The sequence below is a fragment of the Paramormyrops kingsleyae genome, chromosome 12 (genome assembly GCF_048594095.1).
Source record: "Paramormyrops kingsleyae isolate MSU_618 chromosome 12, PKINGS_0.4, whole genome shotgun sequence".
In the NCBI taxonomy this organism is placed as follows: domain Eukaryota; kingdom Metazoa; phylum Chordata; class Actinopteri; order Osteoglossiformes; family Mormyridae; genus Paramormyrops; species Paramormyrops kingsleyae.
The window spans coordinates 31,597,383-31,613,175 of record NC_132808.1 but is presented as its reverse complement, the minus strand read 5'-3'; the positions used below and the strand labels follow the sequence as shown (position 1 = coordinate 31,613,175).

Genomic DNA, 15,793 nt, shown 5'->3' with positions numbered 1-15,793 from the left:
TATTACTCGAGGATTTTCACATCCGCAGGGTTCTTCTCCTATTAAGGTGCAGATTCACACCACAGAGCATAAAAACCGGAAAGTCACATCAATCCTTAAACTTACTAGAAATCTGCAGGTTTATTTAAGCAACTGGACAGTGTACAGGTCAGACTGACACGAAGCCACAAAAGGAACAATGCAGCATGTTAATTTTCCTGCGGACACACTGGATGACAAACACGAAATAAACAAGCCTTTTATAACAGTTCTTTCACTCGAACGAACGTGAAATTTTACACAACATATATACACTGTTAAATGGGCAAACTTCGCCCGTCAGACGTCCCGCGCTGCTATCCGGAGGCTGTGCCCCCCGCCGCCCTCTTCATCATCTCCTCGTCCTGCACCGAGAGTTCGGTCAGTTTGCGGCCCAGCCGCTCGTGTAGCTCCAGGTACTTGGCCACACAGCGGTCCAGGCAGACGGCCTCGCCCTTGGACAGCTCCGCTTCTTTGTAGTGCGGGGGCACACACTTTCTGTGGCAGGCGTTTGTCATGCTGCGGAGGGGATGCCAGAAAGGTCATAAGGCTAGGTCAGTTTTACGCACAGCATAAATACCACATGGGCCAGTCCCTACTCGGACACATTCAAGTACATGCAAGGTTTACCTTGGTTTCCTGCTGATCTGGTTAAGTCCTTTACAGTGCGATGGCACTTTCGCAAATTTAATTCTACCCTAATGTTCACAAGGTACGGATTACACATATTCACATAAATACGAAATTATGTGCAGCCGCGTGACTGGGACACTTTTCAGCTACCCACAATCGCAATGCTTTTTCTTCATATGATTTACCTTGGGTTGCACAAAACACAGATGCGACTAATTAACCTTTACAACTAAAAAGCTCTCAGGAAGCCAGCCAATGATTAAAGCAAATATCAATCCGTGGACCAGTTAGTGTAAGCAATAAAATAAGTAATGGCATTCAATGGCATTTCGCTCGATGGTCAACTGTATTACCGATTGTACATATCGGCCATCATTTCCACTTCAAGCTCCGCCGCCAGCTGCTGTGCCTTAAGAGGGTCCATCCCTGAGGCTTTTCACCGAAATACGCCACGATCTACCCCCCTTTTCACCGGCAAGCCACGACTTTCCGTCTCCAATTATATAGATGTAAAAACCACGTGTGCACACCACGGCGCACCGCTCGTCCGCCTCCAGAGAACAGCTACACAAGGACATTCATCAATAAAGTTGCGCATTCAAAAGCAGGCAGACGGCGATTCTTCCGGTGAAATTGCGGAGCACCCTCTATCGACTACTGAGGGAATGGCCTGTACGTGTTTTATACGCATTTTCATCAATTATTCCACAGCCTGTTAAACTGCAGTGGCACAACTACAGTAATACCAAAGAGACATTTCTATGATATTATAGTTTATGTCTTCTGCTGCGCTGTGTGTGACTCATTGCTTGATGACACATCATCAGACCACCAAACAAGAATATCTACATGAATATCTACATGGCTTGATTTAGTCAGGTGCAAAGATTTTTCTATTTATTTATTTTTAGTATTTTACTGCAAGGTTTTCATTGTGTTACAAGAAGCACAACAACAGTATAATTTTACACGGCTTTATTAAATGAAACTGATTACTTTCAATAAAGTTTTTGAGGCAACCCCTCCTGTTTTTTCTAAATTGGTTTACAATCTACGTTTTCGGGAATGTACATTTATAACTACTAGTTAATTATGAAAAATGAGACAAACTCACCTCACTTGAGAGAGTTTGGAGGAGAGACAAAGAGGTGTTTGTTATGTGGGGTTGAAAATAAGGCTTTACTCAGATTCTTCGCCAGTCACATCAACCTCCTCTCCCTCATCATCTTCCTCTGCATCACTTGACCCTTGTGCTGTGCTCCAGTGTAGTGCATCAGATGAAACACGGATGGGGCTGGAGCAATCCAACACATCAACCTCCACGTCAACCTCTACGTCAACCTCCACGTCTACCTCGTCCTCCGACTCCAAACATCCCACTGAAGCCCTGGTGACGTTGTGCGGCCTTTGGGAAGGCACGGCCAATCCTAATGCAAAGCCACAAGAGGCAGACAGACATTTTCTTTCAGGAGACTTGCCGTTTTCAAATCTATCTCAAGTTCCTTTGTCATAATCTTTCATTTGCAATCATTGTATGTAATAAGACACTACTATGCAAGAAAGGCTCCCAGACCTGAACCTCTAAATAAAAACCAATTGGAAAACGGCTACAGAGTAACATTACATTATCTAAGGCCTTTACCAACAGCGGCAGTAACAGCCTATTTAAGCAAATCAGCTTCTGGTGTAAAGTTTTAAACTTCATCTAAGTGGTTTTCTCAGTTTTTTTTATTAATAGATCAAAGTTTACCTGATATTATGGAGTTTCCCTTTGACATGTCTTGTATTTCAGTCCCATTAGATGTCGTTTCTTGATTGTGTTCACACTGCCCTTTTGGTCGATCAGCCTCTGGTTTATCCACTCTGTCCATCCCACTCGGTCCAGTTCCTCCACCGCCATGTTCTGTAGGAACCTCTTTATTCTTGGTCTCTCTGTCTCTTGCATTCTCGGCCCTGCTTTCCAAGATCTGCCCATGGCACTTGCCACCTTGCACAGTCACTTCTTCTCCGTTCACGCAATCCTGCTCATCACGGGTTGCACCACCATCCTCACAATCCTCTCGTTCTTCTTGCTTTTCCTTTCCTGAGCTCCTCTCCCTGTGATTCTCCTTCTCCCTGCACTCCATGACCCTCCTCTTGCGCTGCATCAGCTCCCTGACGTTTTGAACCCCCGAGGAGTTCAGAAGCCTGCTGTCATCCCTCATAGTGTACGCCTTCCCACCCCTTAGGAGTGAGTTCCGCTCATTGGGCTTTTGTTTCGCTCTCTTCTGCAGCAGGTCCAGTGAAGGCTGCCGTGGCACACTGCTCTGCTGCAGACAAACACTGCAGATCGGTTTGGCCCCCCTTCGCTTATCAGGAGGCCCCTGTCTGGTTTTCAGCTCCACAGCATCCTGCATCCTCCTCTTCCTCCCTCTTGTATGGAGTCTGCCTTCATCTGTATGGAAATCCCCCATCTTCTGTCGTTCACTCACAACTTGGTATCTCTTGGCCTGCCAGCAGCTGACAGTGGATTTACCAAGTGTTGAACTGGCTTCAGCTCTGGCATCTCTTGGTATTTTAACTTCCTGAGCGATCAGACGGGGTTTACACATTTCTTCTGAAGTGTCTCTCTTTGAGGGACCTCCTTTATCTACTCCATCTGCTTTGTGTTTTCTCACACTAGTCAGATTTCTCGTACCATACTCAGTCCTCATTGGTTTGTTTGTCAGGGTCTTAGCTTTAGTCAGCCTGTTTACATAACTGTCCAACTTCTCCAGTTTGTCTAAAGGTGAGTTCTCATTGCAGCTGATACACACCCTTGCTGATGAGTAACGAGCTTCCCGTTTCATTGCAAAGTTTCCAGGCTTTTTCCCAGGCCAAGTGCTCCTGTTCGTCAAGCGGTAGACAGAGGTGCTGGCCTTCCTCAGATTCACCCCGGCAGCTTGTCCTTCCCACTTCCTCTTTTCTGCAGACCTAAATGTACCGTCTCGCAACTTGCCACAATTTTCTTCAACCCAACTTGCTGATCGCCTCAAACGCTTTACAACTGTCCCGTCTGCATGTCTTTCCCACGCAGGCATACAACATTGCAAACCTCTTTTTACAGATTGTCTTCTCCAGTTTGAACTTGTCTGTCCTTTGCCATCCTCAGCTTCCTTAGTCCTATTTTTCTTAGTTTGACTCCTTGTCACAATTTTCCTCTTCTTATAATCTGCATCTACCTTCTCTCTGCCCCTCAACCTGTTATCCGGTGGTCCCTTGTCCCCAGGAACACCCGTAGGTCTTTTAGAACAGTCTATGGGAACTAGTTGCTTCGTGACTGGACTCCGTAGTCTATTGGGAGAAGAATCTGCTGGAAGGTGTTCTGTCATTAAACTTGGAATCTGTAGTCCCTCAGGACTGGGGGAGGGACAGCAGGAGAGGTCCTTTGAACTTTGCTGTTTGGAGTGTATAGCTGAAGATGAAATCTGGGACTCTACCAGAATGTGTGAGGTGTCCTGGGAGGTTTTTATGGGTTGCTCTGGTTCCAAAGTAAGTTCTTTTTGAACTGGAGAAAGAATGTTTGTTAGGGGCGTTACATGCTCCTGGAGGCTTGTCTGAGAACCCTCTGAACATTTTAAGGGACCATCTGCATCCTTTGTCCCGTTCACATCATGTGCGTCTTTGCTCGAATGCTCTCCCAAAACATCAGGGGTCGTTGCTTCCTCCTGGACTTCAGCTCCATCCTCCCGCACAATCCCCTCAGGTTCGTCACCATCATTCACGCATCGTGATTCAGACTCATTTTCAGATGACCCCAAGATGTGCTCCAGGATATCATTCACTGCTGCTGTGGTCTCCCGAGGTGGGCTGTACAGAGAGGTGTCTGTGGCACGACTGCAGCCTGTACTGCGGCTCAGAACCGCTCTTTCTGTGTTGCTGCCAGAACGAGGGTTGGGCTGAACCGCAGCGGAGCACCTCACTGGCGTTACAGAGTCTGCTGTCTGCAGCAAACCATAAGTTAAACCAGAAATTGTGACCCTGGCAGCCTGAGAAAAACACGACAGGAGGGAATCCTTTGGCCCAAATATTGACTCTTTGCCAGATTCAGAACAGAAGTTGACAGGATTGCTGGAAGACCACAAACGTTGTCTGCAGGGAGCAGCCTCATCATGGGGGTGTGAGCAAATAGAGCAGAGGGAGGAGGAACAGCATCCGTGGCTGCAAGCGGTGGTGGTGCCCTGATGTGGATCAGGAGGAACAGGAGTCTTTGTGTGGGGGACATGAAGAGGAAGAGGAGTATTTGTGTGTGGGACATGAAGAGGAAGAGGAGTATTTGTGTGTGGGACATGAAGAGGAAGAGGAGTATTTGTGTGTGGGACATGAAGAGGAAGAGGAGTATTTGTGTGTGGGACATGAAGAGGAGTATTTGTGAGTGGGACATGAAGAGGAAGAGGAGTATTTGTGTGTGGGACATGAAGAGGAAGAGGAGTATTTGTGTGTGGGACATGAAGAGGAAGAGGAGTATTTGTGTGTGGGACATGAAGAGGAGTATTTGTGAGTGGGACATGAAGAGGAGTATTTGTGTGTGGGACATGAAGAGGAAGAGGAGTATTTGTGTGTGGGACATGAAGAGGAAGAGGAGTATTTGTGTGTGGGACATGAAGAGGAAGAGGAGTATTTGTGTGGGGGACAGATGCATCGGGTGTGGCAGTGACAGACTGCAGGGATACTGTGGAAAGAGAAGAGAGAAATGGCCGCATCACGGAAGGATAAACACAAAGTACATAAAAATGCTGCCTGGGAAATAAAGCAGCACCTGGAACAACACAGACTCCTGGGACACCCAACTCTAATACCCTACATCATTACAACAGATCACCAGGCCTCGAGCACACGACCCAAGAGACCAGAAGCCACACAACATTTCGGAACAAATGAAAGCCCTCCAAGGTTAAGCATGATGACCTTGAGAGACAGAGAGAGCGCCGATTCTACTTTTTAAATCAACGTAATGCAGGTATCCCCACTTTATGAACGTTTGCTTTATGCCAGTTTGCGTTTACGAAAGACCTACAAAAGACCTGTTTTCAGTGACCTAAAGAAATCCGAAGAGGTATTTGTTTATCAGTGAGCCGATTACAGATATACAAGTCATGTGATCGATCAACAACGGGCCACATAAATGATGACAGTCCCATAAGATAATAATGGAGCTCAAGTATTCCTGTCACCTAGCCACACCGTAGTCATTGTAACGTCACAGTGTAACACATTACGTGTTTGTGGTGATGCTGGTTTAAAGAGCATTCCGTGCTGCCAGTCATATAAAAATATAGCACACGCAATTATGTACAGTACATTATACTTAATGAGTGTTACTGATTTACGCATTTACTATATTGTACGTTTTATCATTATTTAGGCTACACTGTAGTAGGCTATACCATCTAGGTTTTCGTAAGTAACCACTCTACGATGTTCTCATAATGGTAAAATCACCTGACGACGTATTTCTTAGAAAGTTTCTCTGTCATTAAGCAACGCTGACTATAATGATTCTATAATATACATTATTTCTTATTTACACAGGCTGTGCCTTTATCGTATCATTCCTGCTTTTACTATATGTTAGTGGTATTTTAGGTTTTATGTGATGCTTGGTATTGTTTGGTAGGTCATGTTTTTCCGTCTGAAAGCGTGTGAAAATTTTCCTCATATAAATTAATGGTAAGTGCTTCTTTGCTTTGGACCATCTCGACTTATTAAAGGTTTCATAGGAACGCTTTACTTTCGGCTAGCGGGAGAAACCTGTACAGCGGCAAGCTAGGTGATACAACCTACAATTTCCCACGTTTATTGTGATAAATTAGCAAATAGGATATGATCGTTAAACAGTCTCGCAAAGAAATGTGCGAGGCCTGGATTTCTGGCTTACTGGTGTGCCACTGGATATCATCTCCTGTGACTGTTCAATAACAAAACAAAAATAAACTTGCAGCACAGGGACGATCGAGTCCGTGTGATCGGGCCTCCTTGCTCAAATTGGATTTCTACTTTCAGTACCATGACACTGCCCACAGACTTCTCAAATATAAAATATCAGTGGACAGAGACAGCTGACTTGAGTATATTTAGTTTATATGTGTAAACAAACTGTTATCTTACCTGGATTAGCCGTGACAGCAAAATCACCCTCGGAGGACATAGCAGGAGCGACATTGCAGGGAGAAGTGTTTATAACAACCTCTGAAGGAAGACAAGATCCAGGGCTGACCACATACGTCAAGTGAGGGTCGGCAGAGGGATCTAGATGGGGCTGCAGGAAGCTGGCAGTCCCACCAGCGGAGCTGTCATCAGCGCAGAGACCCTCAGCATTGTCATCGAGTCCCATAACAAGCCCCACCATATCATCCAGGAGCTTCTCGAACTGCTCGGCTGACTCCTCGGGGGCCGCCTGTGGGGAGGGTGGGGGCAGCGGAGCTCGGAGCTGGGCCTGCAGGGGGTGCCAGCTGCGGCCGGACAGAAAGGGAGACGGGAATGTGGACAGCTCTGCAAGATCAGGCAGAGAGACAAGGGCGTTGAAAACCTGACTGGGAAGAGAGGACATTCGGAAGGGGTGGACCCCGGGCTGACCCCTCTGTCTCGTTATGATTGGAAATGCGTCCTGGGGGGGAGAAACCTTGATATTAACCTAAGTGTAACACTTACAGTAAGCAAAATACTTTATACTGACACGACATGAGAAGCGACAGCAGATTAAAATGATCACCCACCTGGGTATGTGTCCGCCCCCCAACGGCCCCTTTGCATGGCCTTCCCCTTCTTCGTCTTGGAGCTCCGAAGGCCTGCGCCCTCACATCCACGATCTCCCACACCCCTCCCTCAGGTTGTTTCTTCAGCCTCATCTTGATTGGCTGCTGTCTGTCTCTGAGCCCACTCCTGCCGCCCCCCCTGCCTCGCCCCCGGTCCCTCCTGGGTATTATACTGACAGCTGTCTGTGGATTCTTCGGCCTGAGCTCTATCCTTTCCCTCCCGCAGCCCCTTTCCAGTGAGGACGGATTTCCTCGCTCCCCCTCCACCATGACCACCTCTGTCCTGACCATCCCCGTCGTCCTTGGCCTTCCTCTCTTCCTTGGCCTCCCTCTCTTCCTCGACCCACTAGGTGCCATTTCCTGGTGCCCGGTAACATTGCTGTTCCCTACCCCAGCATGGCCGCTCTCTTCTTGAGATGGGTTTGGATTCAGAAAGTAGTTGATGAAGCCTACAATATTGCCCTCAAACTGCTCAAATTCCCTGTTCTCTTCTGCATCCAGTCCCTGGACACCATCTCCAACAATCCTTCCACCCCCGGATCCGAAATGTCCACTGCAATTCTTCTGTGCGGTGGCAATCGCCCCCTGGAAGTCCATCCCTGCCTGCACTGGTGGTAAGGAAGGGGTTTGGGGGGGGTGATGCTCTTCCCCCTGAGAAAGCATGGCAGAGGCAGCAGAGATTAGCGGACATAGCCCCTGGGACAGGATGCAGGCAGGGGGGGTAGACAGCTGAATGGCTCTTCCACCAGGGTCTTCCAAATCGGCCCCCTGAGGGATGGTCAGAATAGTGCCAGGTGATGAGCAGCATGGACTTGTGGGCAATGCCATGCAGTGTTGAGCCATCGCCTCGGCAACAGGGGCAACAGGAGACAGATCTGCTGCTGAGGAAGAGCTGCGAGCAGCCTCTGAAACACCGAGCAGATGATCACCAGACCCACCGGATACACCGGCTGTGGCCACAAGAGAGGCTGACTCAGCTGCAGCAGCAGCTGGAGCTGGGACGATAATATCTGTATCACTGGCGATGATCTCTGGAGTCGGGGCAATACTGTCTGTATGATGGGCAATAATCAATGGTGCAGGGGCAACTGTATCTGAATGGTGAGCAGAAAGAGCAGAAGCAGGAGTAACAGCAGGGGCACTAATACATGGGGTGGAAGAATTTTCATCTGTTTCAGCAGTGATGTTAGCTGTAAATGGGGCTTCGGGGGAGACGGTGCTGCGCGGAGGGTTAGTAACAACTGAAGCTGGGCCAGAAGAACTTTCGTCAATATTGGTGTTCATGAGGGGAGTATCAGCGATTGTATGACCGGCCAGGGTGAGAGTGACAAGGCAGGCCTTACGCCTGTGTGTCACATGACCAGCATTCGCCAGCGGAGCTCCACCTTCCCCTGCAGGCAACAGCGCATTGGTGTCCTCCCTGTCACACAGTGGGCTGCCAGACACGGGACTCAACTGCAGGGGCCAAGACGGTGTGCAGAAAGCCAGCGGCTTGACGCTGGGTAGTAACGGGACGGAAAATCTTGCTGACTGGTGGTCAGCCCAGCTCCATTCAAAGCTGGGACTGGAGCAAGCTGACATTGGGGGGAGGGGCAAAATGGAGGCATTACCACCATCCGCTTCCGTCCATCGCTTCCTCCAGATGGATAAATCAGTCAGTGTACCTGTGTCTGTCTCTCTGTCCATCGATACAGGTATATCAGTCTGTGTACCTGTGTCTGTCTCTCTGTCCATCGATACAGGTATATCAGTCTGTGTACCTGTGTCTGTCTCTCTGTCCATCGATACAGGTATATCAGTCTGTGTACCTGTGTCTGTCTCTCTGTCCATCGATACAGGTATATCAGCCTGTGTACCTGTGTCTGTCTCTCTGTCCATCGATACAGGTATATCAGCCTGTGTACCTGTGTCTGTCACTCTGTCCATCGATACAGGTATATCAGCCTGTGTACCTGTGTCTGTCACTCTGTCCATCGATACAGGTATATCAGTCTGTGTACCTGTGTCTGTCTCTCTGTCCATCGATACAGGTATATCAGCCTGTGTACCTGTGTCTGTCTCTCTGTCCATCGATACAGGTATATCAGCCTGTGTACCTGTGTCTGTCTCTCTGTCCATCGATACAGGTATATCAGCCTGTGTACCTGTGTCTGTCACTCTGTCCATCGATACAGGTATATCAGCCTGTGTACCTGTGTCTGTCACTCTGTCCATCGATACAGGTATATCAGTCTGTGTACCTGTGTCTGTCTCTCTGTCCATCGATACAGGTATATCAGCCTGTGTACCTGTGTCTGTCACTCTGTCCATCGATACAGGTATATCAGTCTGTGTACCTGTGTCTGTCTCTCTGTCCATCGATACAGGTATATCAGTCTGTGTACCTGTGTCTGTCTCTCTGTCCATCGATACAGGTATATCAGTCTGTGTACCTGTGTCTGTCTCTCTGTCCATCGATACAGGTATATCAGTCTGTGTACCTGTGTCTGTCTCTCTGTCCATCGATACAGGTATATCAGTCTGTGTACCTGTGTCTGTCTCTCTGTCTGTCCAGACAGGTATGTCTGTCTGTGTACATGTGTCTGTCTCTCTGTCCATCGATACAGGTATATCAGTCTGTGTACCTGTGTCTGTCTCTCTGTCCATCGATACAGGTATATCAGTCTGTGTACCTGTGCCTGTCTCTCTGTCTGTCCAGACAGGTATGTCTGTCTGTGTACATGTGTCTGTCTCTCTGTCCGTCCAGACAGGTATATCAGTCTGTGTACCTGTGCCTGTCTCTCTGTCTGTCCAGACAGGTATGTCTGTCTGTGTACCTGTGCCTGTCTCTCTGTCCGTCCAGACAGGTATATCAGTCTGTGTACCTGTGTCTGTCTCTCTGTCCATCGATACAGGTATATCAGTCTGTGTACCTGTGTCTGTCTCTCTGTCCGTCCAGACAGGTATGTCTGTCTGTGTACCTGTGTCTGTCTCTCTGTCCGTCCAGACAGGTATGTCTGTCTGTGTACCTGTGTCTGTCTCTCTGTTCATCCAGACAGGTATGTCTGTCTGTGTACCTGTGTCTGTCTCTCTGTCCATCCAGACAGGTATATCAGTCTGTGTACCTGTGTCTGTCTCCCTGATTCTCAGGACAGACACATCTGTCTGTGTTTCCATGTCTGCCCCACCCACTGTCATTCCACTGACCTCAGTCTGGGTCTCACTGTCCCTCGCCTTCTTGGACAGGGGCACATAACTGCTCTCTGTATTCATGTCCTGGTCCTCTCCAGGCCCCCTCGTTCCATCTGCTTGCTCGATCAGACCTTCAGATTCCTCCCATCTCCTCCCCAACTCTTGGACCTCACCACTATCATCTTCACAGTGCTTCGCATCTTCTGTCACTCTGCCATTATGCTTCTCTTGCACCTCTCCCTCTTTCCTGCCAACCTCCTCTAGACCTTCAATGCCCAATTTCCAGGCAGCAGTGATCAATTCCTTTCTCTCACGCTCCCCCGAACCCTCCAGTTCTCCCGAGTACAGGAAGCCCACCAACTTTAGAAGAGTGTGGGCTCTGACTGCCTGGAACTGCAGCAGGTGGCTTTGGCCAAGCGGCAGGGGTGGGGCAGCAGAGAATGTACGGGAAAATTGGGGACTGATGGCAGAGAGGACACAGCTGTGCGCCGGCACAGATATACCTAAGGGACAACCAGGAAGACATTGCAAGGCAGAGAAAAGAATGGCCAAGATTATGAAGTTACCTAAAATATCAGGATGAGCAAAGGTGTAGGAAAATAACACCAGTGCTACAGGATGCCTTTTCCTAGAGGACAGTCACTGCTGATACTGTCTTGGCACATTGTATGATTGGCACTATTTGTGTTTGTCTGTGCATGTCCTTCTTATTAATCTAGCTACACAAATCAATTATTATCCATTTGCTTAAAATAAAACTCCATTTTATTAAAAGTATATATATATATATATATATATATATATATATATATATATATATATATATATATATATATATATATATATCTCCTTCTCTCACACACGCATGATATATATAAACTGTATGTGTGTAATCCTGGAAAAGCGGAGCACTTACCATCAGCTTGCAAAATGGTGTCACAGAGTATGCTGCTTCTCTGCTGCTTCTGCAGCTCCCCCAGGAGCAACAGCTCAAAACTGGGCTTGCGGTACCGCCACATGTGTCCCCGGCTGGAGGGAGCGGATGGATGGAGCAGGTAAATGGCAAAGGTCACTTCAAGGTCAAATAACTAGAATATTCTCAGTTCTGTGGCCACACAAGAGCAACTATAACCACATATATCCATCTCCGGCAGGATGTAATACTATGAAATCCATTTGAAATAATGACAGGGCTGCCAACTTGGGTCTGCTGCCTGGCATGAGATTTTCAATTCCAGACAACTCTGCACACACATTTACATGCATGTAACAGATTTATTACTTTGTAAATAGTCTGGGTTTGCAAACTACCCCAGCACTTCTGATGTGGCTAATTTTAGGTTTATAACGGGCATAATATGTCTTTGCCGTAAGATTTCTTGCATGAGAATCTGAAAGCGTGTCACGCCAGATGCATGAGATTTGGCAACCCTGAGTTACATGTATGTAAGTTTTATTACCTTGTAAACAGTCTGTAGCAGGGGCATCGTTAGGCCTATTAAAGCCCCCCTAAAACATCTTTTGCCCCCTCCAAAGGTGTATTTATTGGCCTAAGTCATAACTCTTTTGCCATCACTTGTGGCAAACAATGCTTTTGGGGTGGCTAATATTAGGTTAATAATGGAATAATGGAATGATTTCTTGCGTGAGTCTGAAAGCGTGAGTGTCACGCCAGATGCACGAGAGTTGGCAACCCTGTGATAATATGTTATAAAATTTAAAAAGTGTATGTATATGTGGCATTACACTCTGGGGAAAAACTGCATGTGGATTTATAGCACGTCTATGGTTTATTACTCTTAATTACACATTGCACATTATTATTCTGCGAGTCAATAAGCCTAACGTGGTCAAAAAGCTGCACGCCAGTAAAAATCGCCGCCGCTAAGGCTGCCCGCGCGCCACAGGCCCGCTTGTGCCCTGCACGTGCAGCGCGCTCCTCCTGCGCCCGCGCGCCCGTTACCCGCTCCCGGGATCCGCCGTTGTTTTTTTCGGTTTGTCGGCATTGCGGGACCCAAAACCACCGGGACCATCTAAGCGGAAAACGGAATGCGCCACCACCGCCAGCCTGCCCCAGTAAAGCTGGCGACATCTTCGTTGGCAGTTTTTACAAGCTAATTTCGGGAGACGCAGCTCGCTTATTTATTTATCTAATCTGCGAAAAGACCTAGTCGCATGTTGCTATCAAGTATGAGACACGAACTTAGTATTCATACACGAATACAACAGCTACCCAAAACCTGCAGTTTAACTGAGTGAACTTGCGCTATTCGATCAAATTTTAATAAAAATCACGTTAGCCACTCACCCTCGTCTCCTTAATTAGTCGTTTTCTAGTTAAGTAAATGCCAGTATCTCCGAAATAAAATCAGCTTTGGAACTATGTGAATAACTGGCTAAAACGTTACAAGTTAAAATAAAGTTTAATGTATATTTAAATGATTTTTCTCTCTTTAACGACAAACGACTACCCGAACAGCCGCAGTAGGTCCTCAGAGGGCCGCAGCGCAGACGCCTTCTAGCGGCGTGTCTGTCCACAAACTAACCGTTCAGCACCATAGCGTGGCTCGTGCGTAGCTGCGCCTTTATGGGATGTGCTGCCGGTATCGCTATGTTCCCAATTTCCTGCCTTTTTTTCTCCCCAGAATTGAGCGAGGACTATGATTTTTTTTAATTGTGCATTTCAGCCATAGGAAGCGATGCAAGCATCTGGTGCAAAAAAAAAATGCTTAACTGAGAGATGGACAGACTCTGCTAAATCGGTTCACCACGTTATAATGCCAGTTACGTCTACGCCATACCCACATTTGTTAATCCACTTAGTAGTTTTTCTATTTACATTTCACACACTTTTCAATATTAAATAAGCGTTACAATTCTGAATTGTCTAGATAAAAGACCATTTGAAGAATATACTTAGATCTGAATTTTTAGTTCATTGGCGGATAAAATGCAAGCTTCGCAAGTTTTTAATTTCTTTTATTCATTTTCAGTTTGTCATATTTCAGATAAAGAAAAACGCATATATTTTTTACATATCCGTTTTCAGTTCCATAATAAAAATTTTAAGATAAAAAGAGTTTCTTAGATATGCAACTCTTACATGACAGCATTTTCTGGTAACTAAGTTGGTACTGACTGCAGTGAACCGATAAAATTACAAACAGTTATTACATTCTTGGGAAAAAATTCAAATTCTAGCTATGCAGCTGAAGTAGTATACTAAATGAAAAATATTTAACTGAACAGTTTCAAAATGATTAAAAACTACAGAGAGGAGTTGGAGTGGCAGCAGACAGCTGCCTTGTTCAGATATTATTCACACTGACATCCAGTTCTACTCGATGACACAGCACTGAGCCTAAGCCATGTCTTTGCTGTCTCCCAGCTGCTCCACAGGGGTCTTTCCCAAGTTGGGGGTCCAGTCTTGGCGGGGCTTGGGCCAACGCTGGGCAAACTTTTGAAAGAAGAGTGGGTCAGTGAAGGGGCCGCTGTAGATGATAGTATGGAGCAGGTAGACAAGTGCCACCACCAGGCAACTGATCAAAAAAAATGGCAGGAAAGGACGCAGCTGAGCCCAGACCACACCTACACCATACCGCAGACCACCCTGGTCCCTCGAGTGGGATGTGCGCCGTGAGAGAATGTCTGGTGACTGGTGCTCGGGGGAGCCGTCACGATCAGAGCACAGATCCGTAGTGGAAGTTGGGGAGGAAGAAGAGGTCAACTCCATGCAGGACAAGAGACGACTAGCACTTAGAGGAGTACAGAAAATTAAATGCAATGGAGAAAGGAGTTTAACCTCATATTACCCCAAAAACAAAACAACTGCCAAGAGATTTGTCAGTTCGGTTAAACTGGCTATAACAAATTATTTTTCCATGATGGGGGGAAAAAAGAAAGCTTTAAAAATCTTGATTTATGCATATATTGCTGCACTTAACATTTCCACTTGTTACTGTTAAGTCGTAATGGCTTTATAATCCCTGGGGAACTTGGTAAGTCTTTAAGTCTTCTAATGCTGGAGTTCACGATGGTCCACGCAGAAAGACCTACCATCACACACACAGAGCAGAGTCAGGTTTTAAATGGCACTCACCATTCCAGAGCAGATATTTATCAGTATTGACACAATTCTCTCCCCAGCTCCCTGAGCCGGTCAAGTACCGGTCGTCAGACCCACACAGCTGCAGCCACACTCAAGAAACCCAGCCAGGACTCATTGATCCCCACCACTGGTGAGCAAAGCTCCATAAGATTTTCTCACAGATCTCCTTCACCCTGAAATGTATCATTCGACACTTGCATGGTTTAGAAGTCAGTTGTCTTGTTCACAAGGATCCAAATGTGTACTTGCCTGTTGCTTCTACACCTCATAATTATTAGACAAGGGGAGAGAGTAATATGACCCAGCACTTACTTGGGGGAGGGAAGGAAAAAGGAGATGAGGACCCTAAATAGACATAACTCAGTAACAGCAAACAGGAAGGGGGGGGCGAAGTCAGGCTCAGACAGACGTGCTTTGTGTTTAAAAAGAAAATTGAAATGTTAAGCCAGATGAAGAAGCTAATCTCAGCACATAGCAGCAGTACCTAATGGGTATTCTCCCCAAGTTGCGAAGATCACGCAGAGGATTTCATTTACAGGTCAGTGTGGGAGAAGATGCAGCAGGCGCGCCAATTCCGTTTCTGTTTTTAAACGTCTATGGAAGCAGTCAACACCTGCACGCGTGCAGAATCTCACACCAGCTATATGGGATTCATATACATTCATGGCACAAGGGCAGAGGGGGGGGGGGGGGGGGGGCATTTATAAAGTAGGAGGGGATACACGTCCAGCATAGTGCTTTATTGAAGACCCGACAAACTCAAAATGGTGTGTTTGTGCAAGGCGGGGGATTATATCACCACCTGCAAGTCAAATGACGGAAAACATGAGAGTGAAAATATCAGTTTGCGCATCCAGCAAGTTCCGACGAGCCACATCTTCTTCCGTGTGCACTTTTGGTTTCAATGACTGGCCAACTTATTGGTGTTTAAGAGCATGGAGTGAACACATGATACTGCAAAACACCTTGGGATTAACACACCCAAACAGCTGCTGGGTTGACTTGATCAGGCACTTACGGACCTGCAGTAGTTTAACTAAAAATGTGTTAACAGCAACAGTTTGAGTAGAGGATGCTGAGGTGGCTCACT

The 15,793-nt window shown here is 46.8% G+C and overlaps 1 protein-coding gene and 1 long non-coding RNA gene across 5 annotated transcripts; both read right to left on the bottom strand.

Annotated features, from left to right (window-relative positions):
* Positions 1-95: 95 nt before the first annotated feature.
* LOC111834190 (mitochondrial import inner membrane translocase subunit Tim10) lies at positions 96-13,135 on the bottom strand. 4 transcript variants are annotated; one of them, XM_023793221.2, is made up of 8 exons: positions 12,904-13,135; positions 11,512-11,624; positions 10,611-11,098; positions 7,386-8,075; positions 6,778-7,276; positions 2,402-5,341; positions 1,766-2,078; positions 399-537 (listed from the first exon to the last, which is right to left on the bottom strand). In XM_023793221.2, exons 2-7 carry the CDS (start codon positions 11,612-11,614, stop codon positions 1,831-1,833), a joined length of 4,968 nt encoding a protein of 1,655 aa, XP_023648989.2. In that variant the 5' UTR covers positions 11,615-11,624; positions 12,904-13,135; the 3' UTR covers positions 399-537; positions 1,766-1,830. The 4 variants fall into 4 exon arrangements, with proteins under 4 accessions (XP_023648991.1, XP_023648989.2, XP_072554062.1 ...); XM_072697961.1 differs by having other exon boundaries at positions 7,386-11,098; XM_023793222.2 differs by lacking the exons at positions 399-537; positions 1,766-2,078; positions 2,402-5,341; positions 6,778-7,276 and having other exon boundaries at positions 7,935-8,998.
* A 422-nt stretch (positions 13,136-13,557) lies between these two features.
* LOC140577708 (uncharacterized) lies at positions 13,558-15,107 on the bottom strand. Its single transcript, XR_011981869.1, has 2 exons — positions 14,902-15,107; positions 13,558-14,647 (listed from the first exon to the last, which is right to left on the bottom strand). It is a non-coding gene; the product is annotated as an uncharacterized lncRNA (long non-coding RNA).
* Between the last annotated feature and the right edge of the window lie 686 nt (positions 15,108-15,793).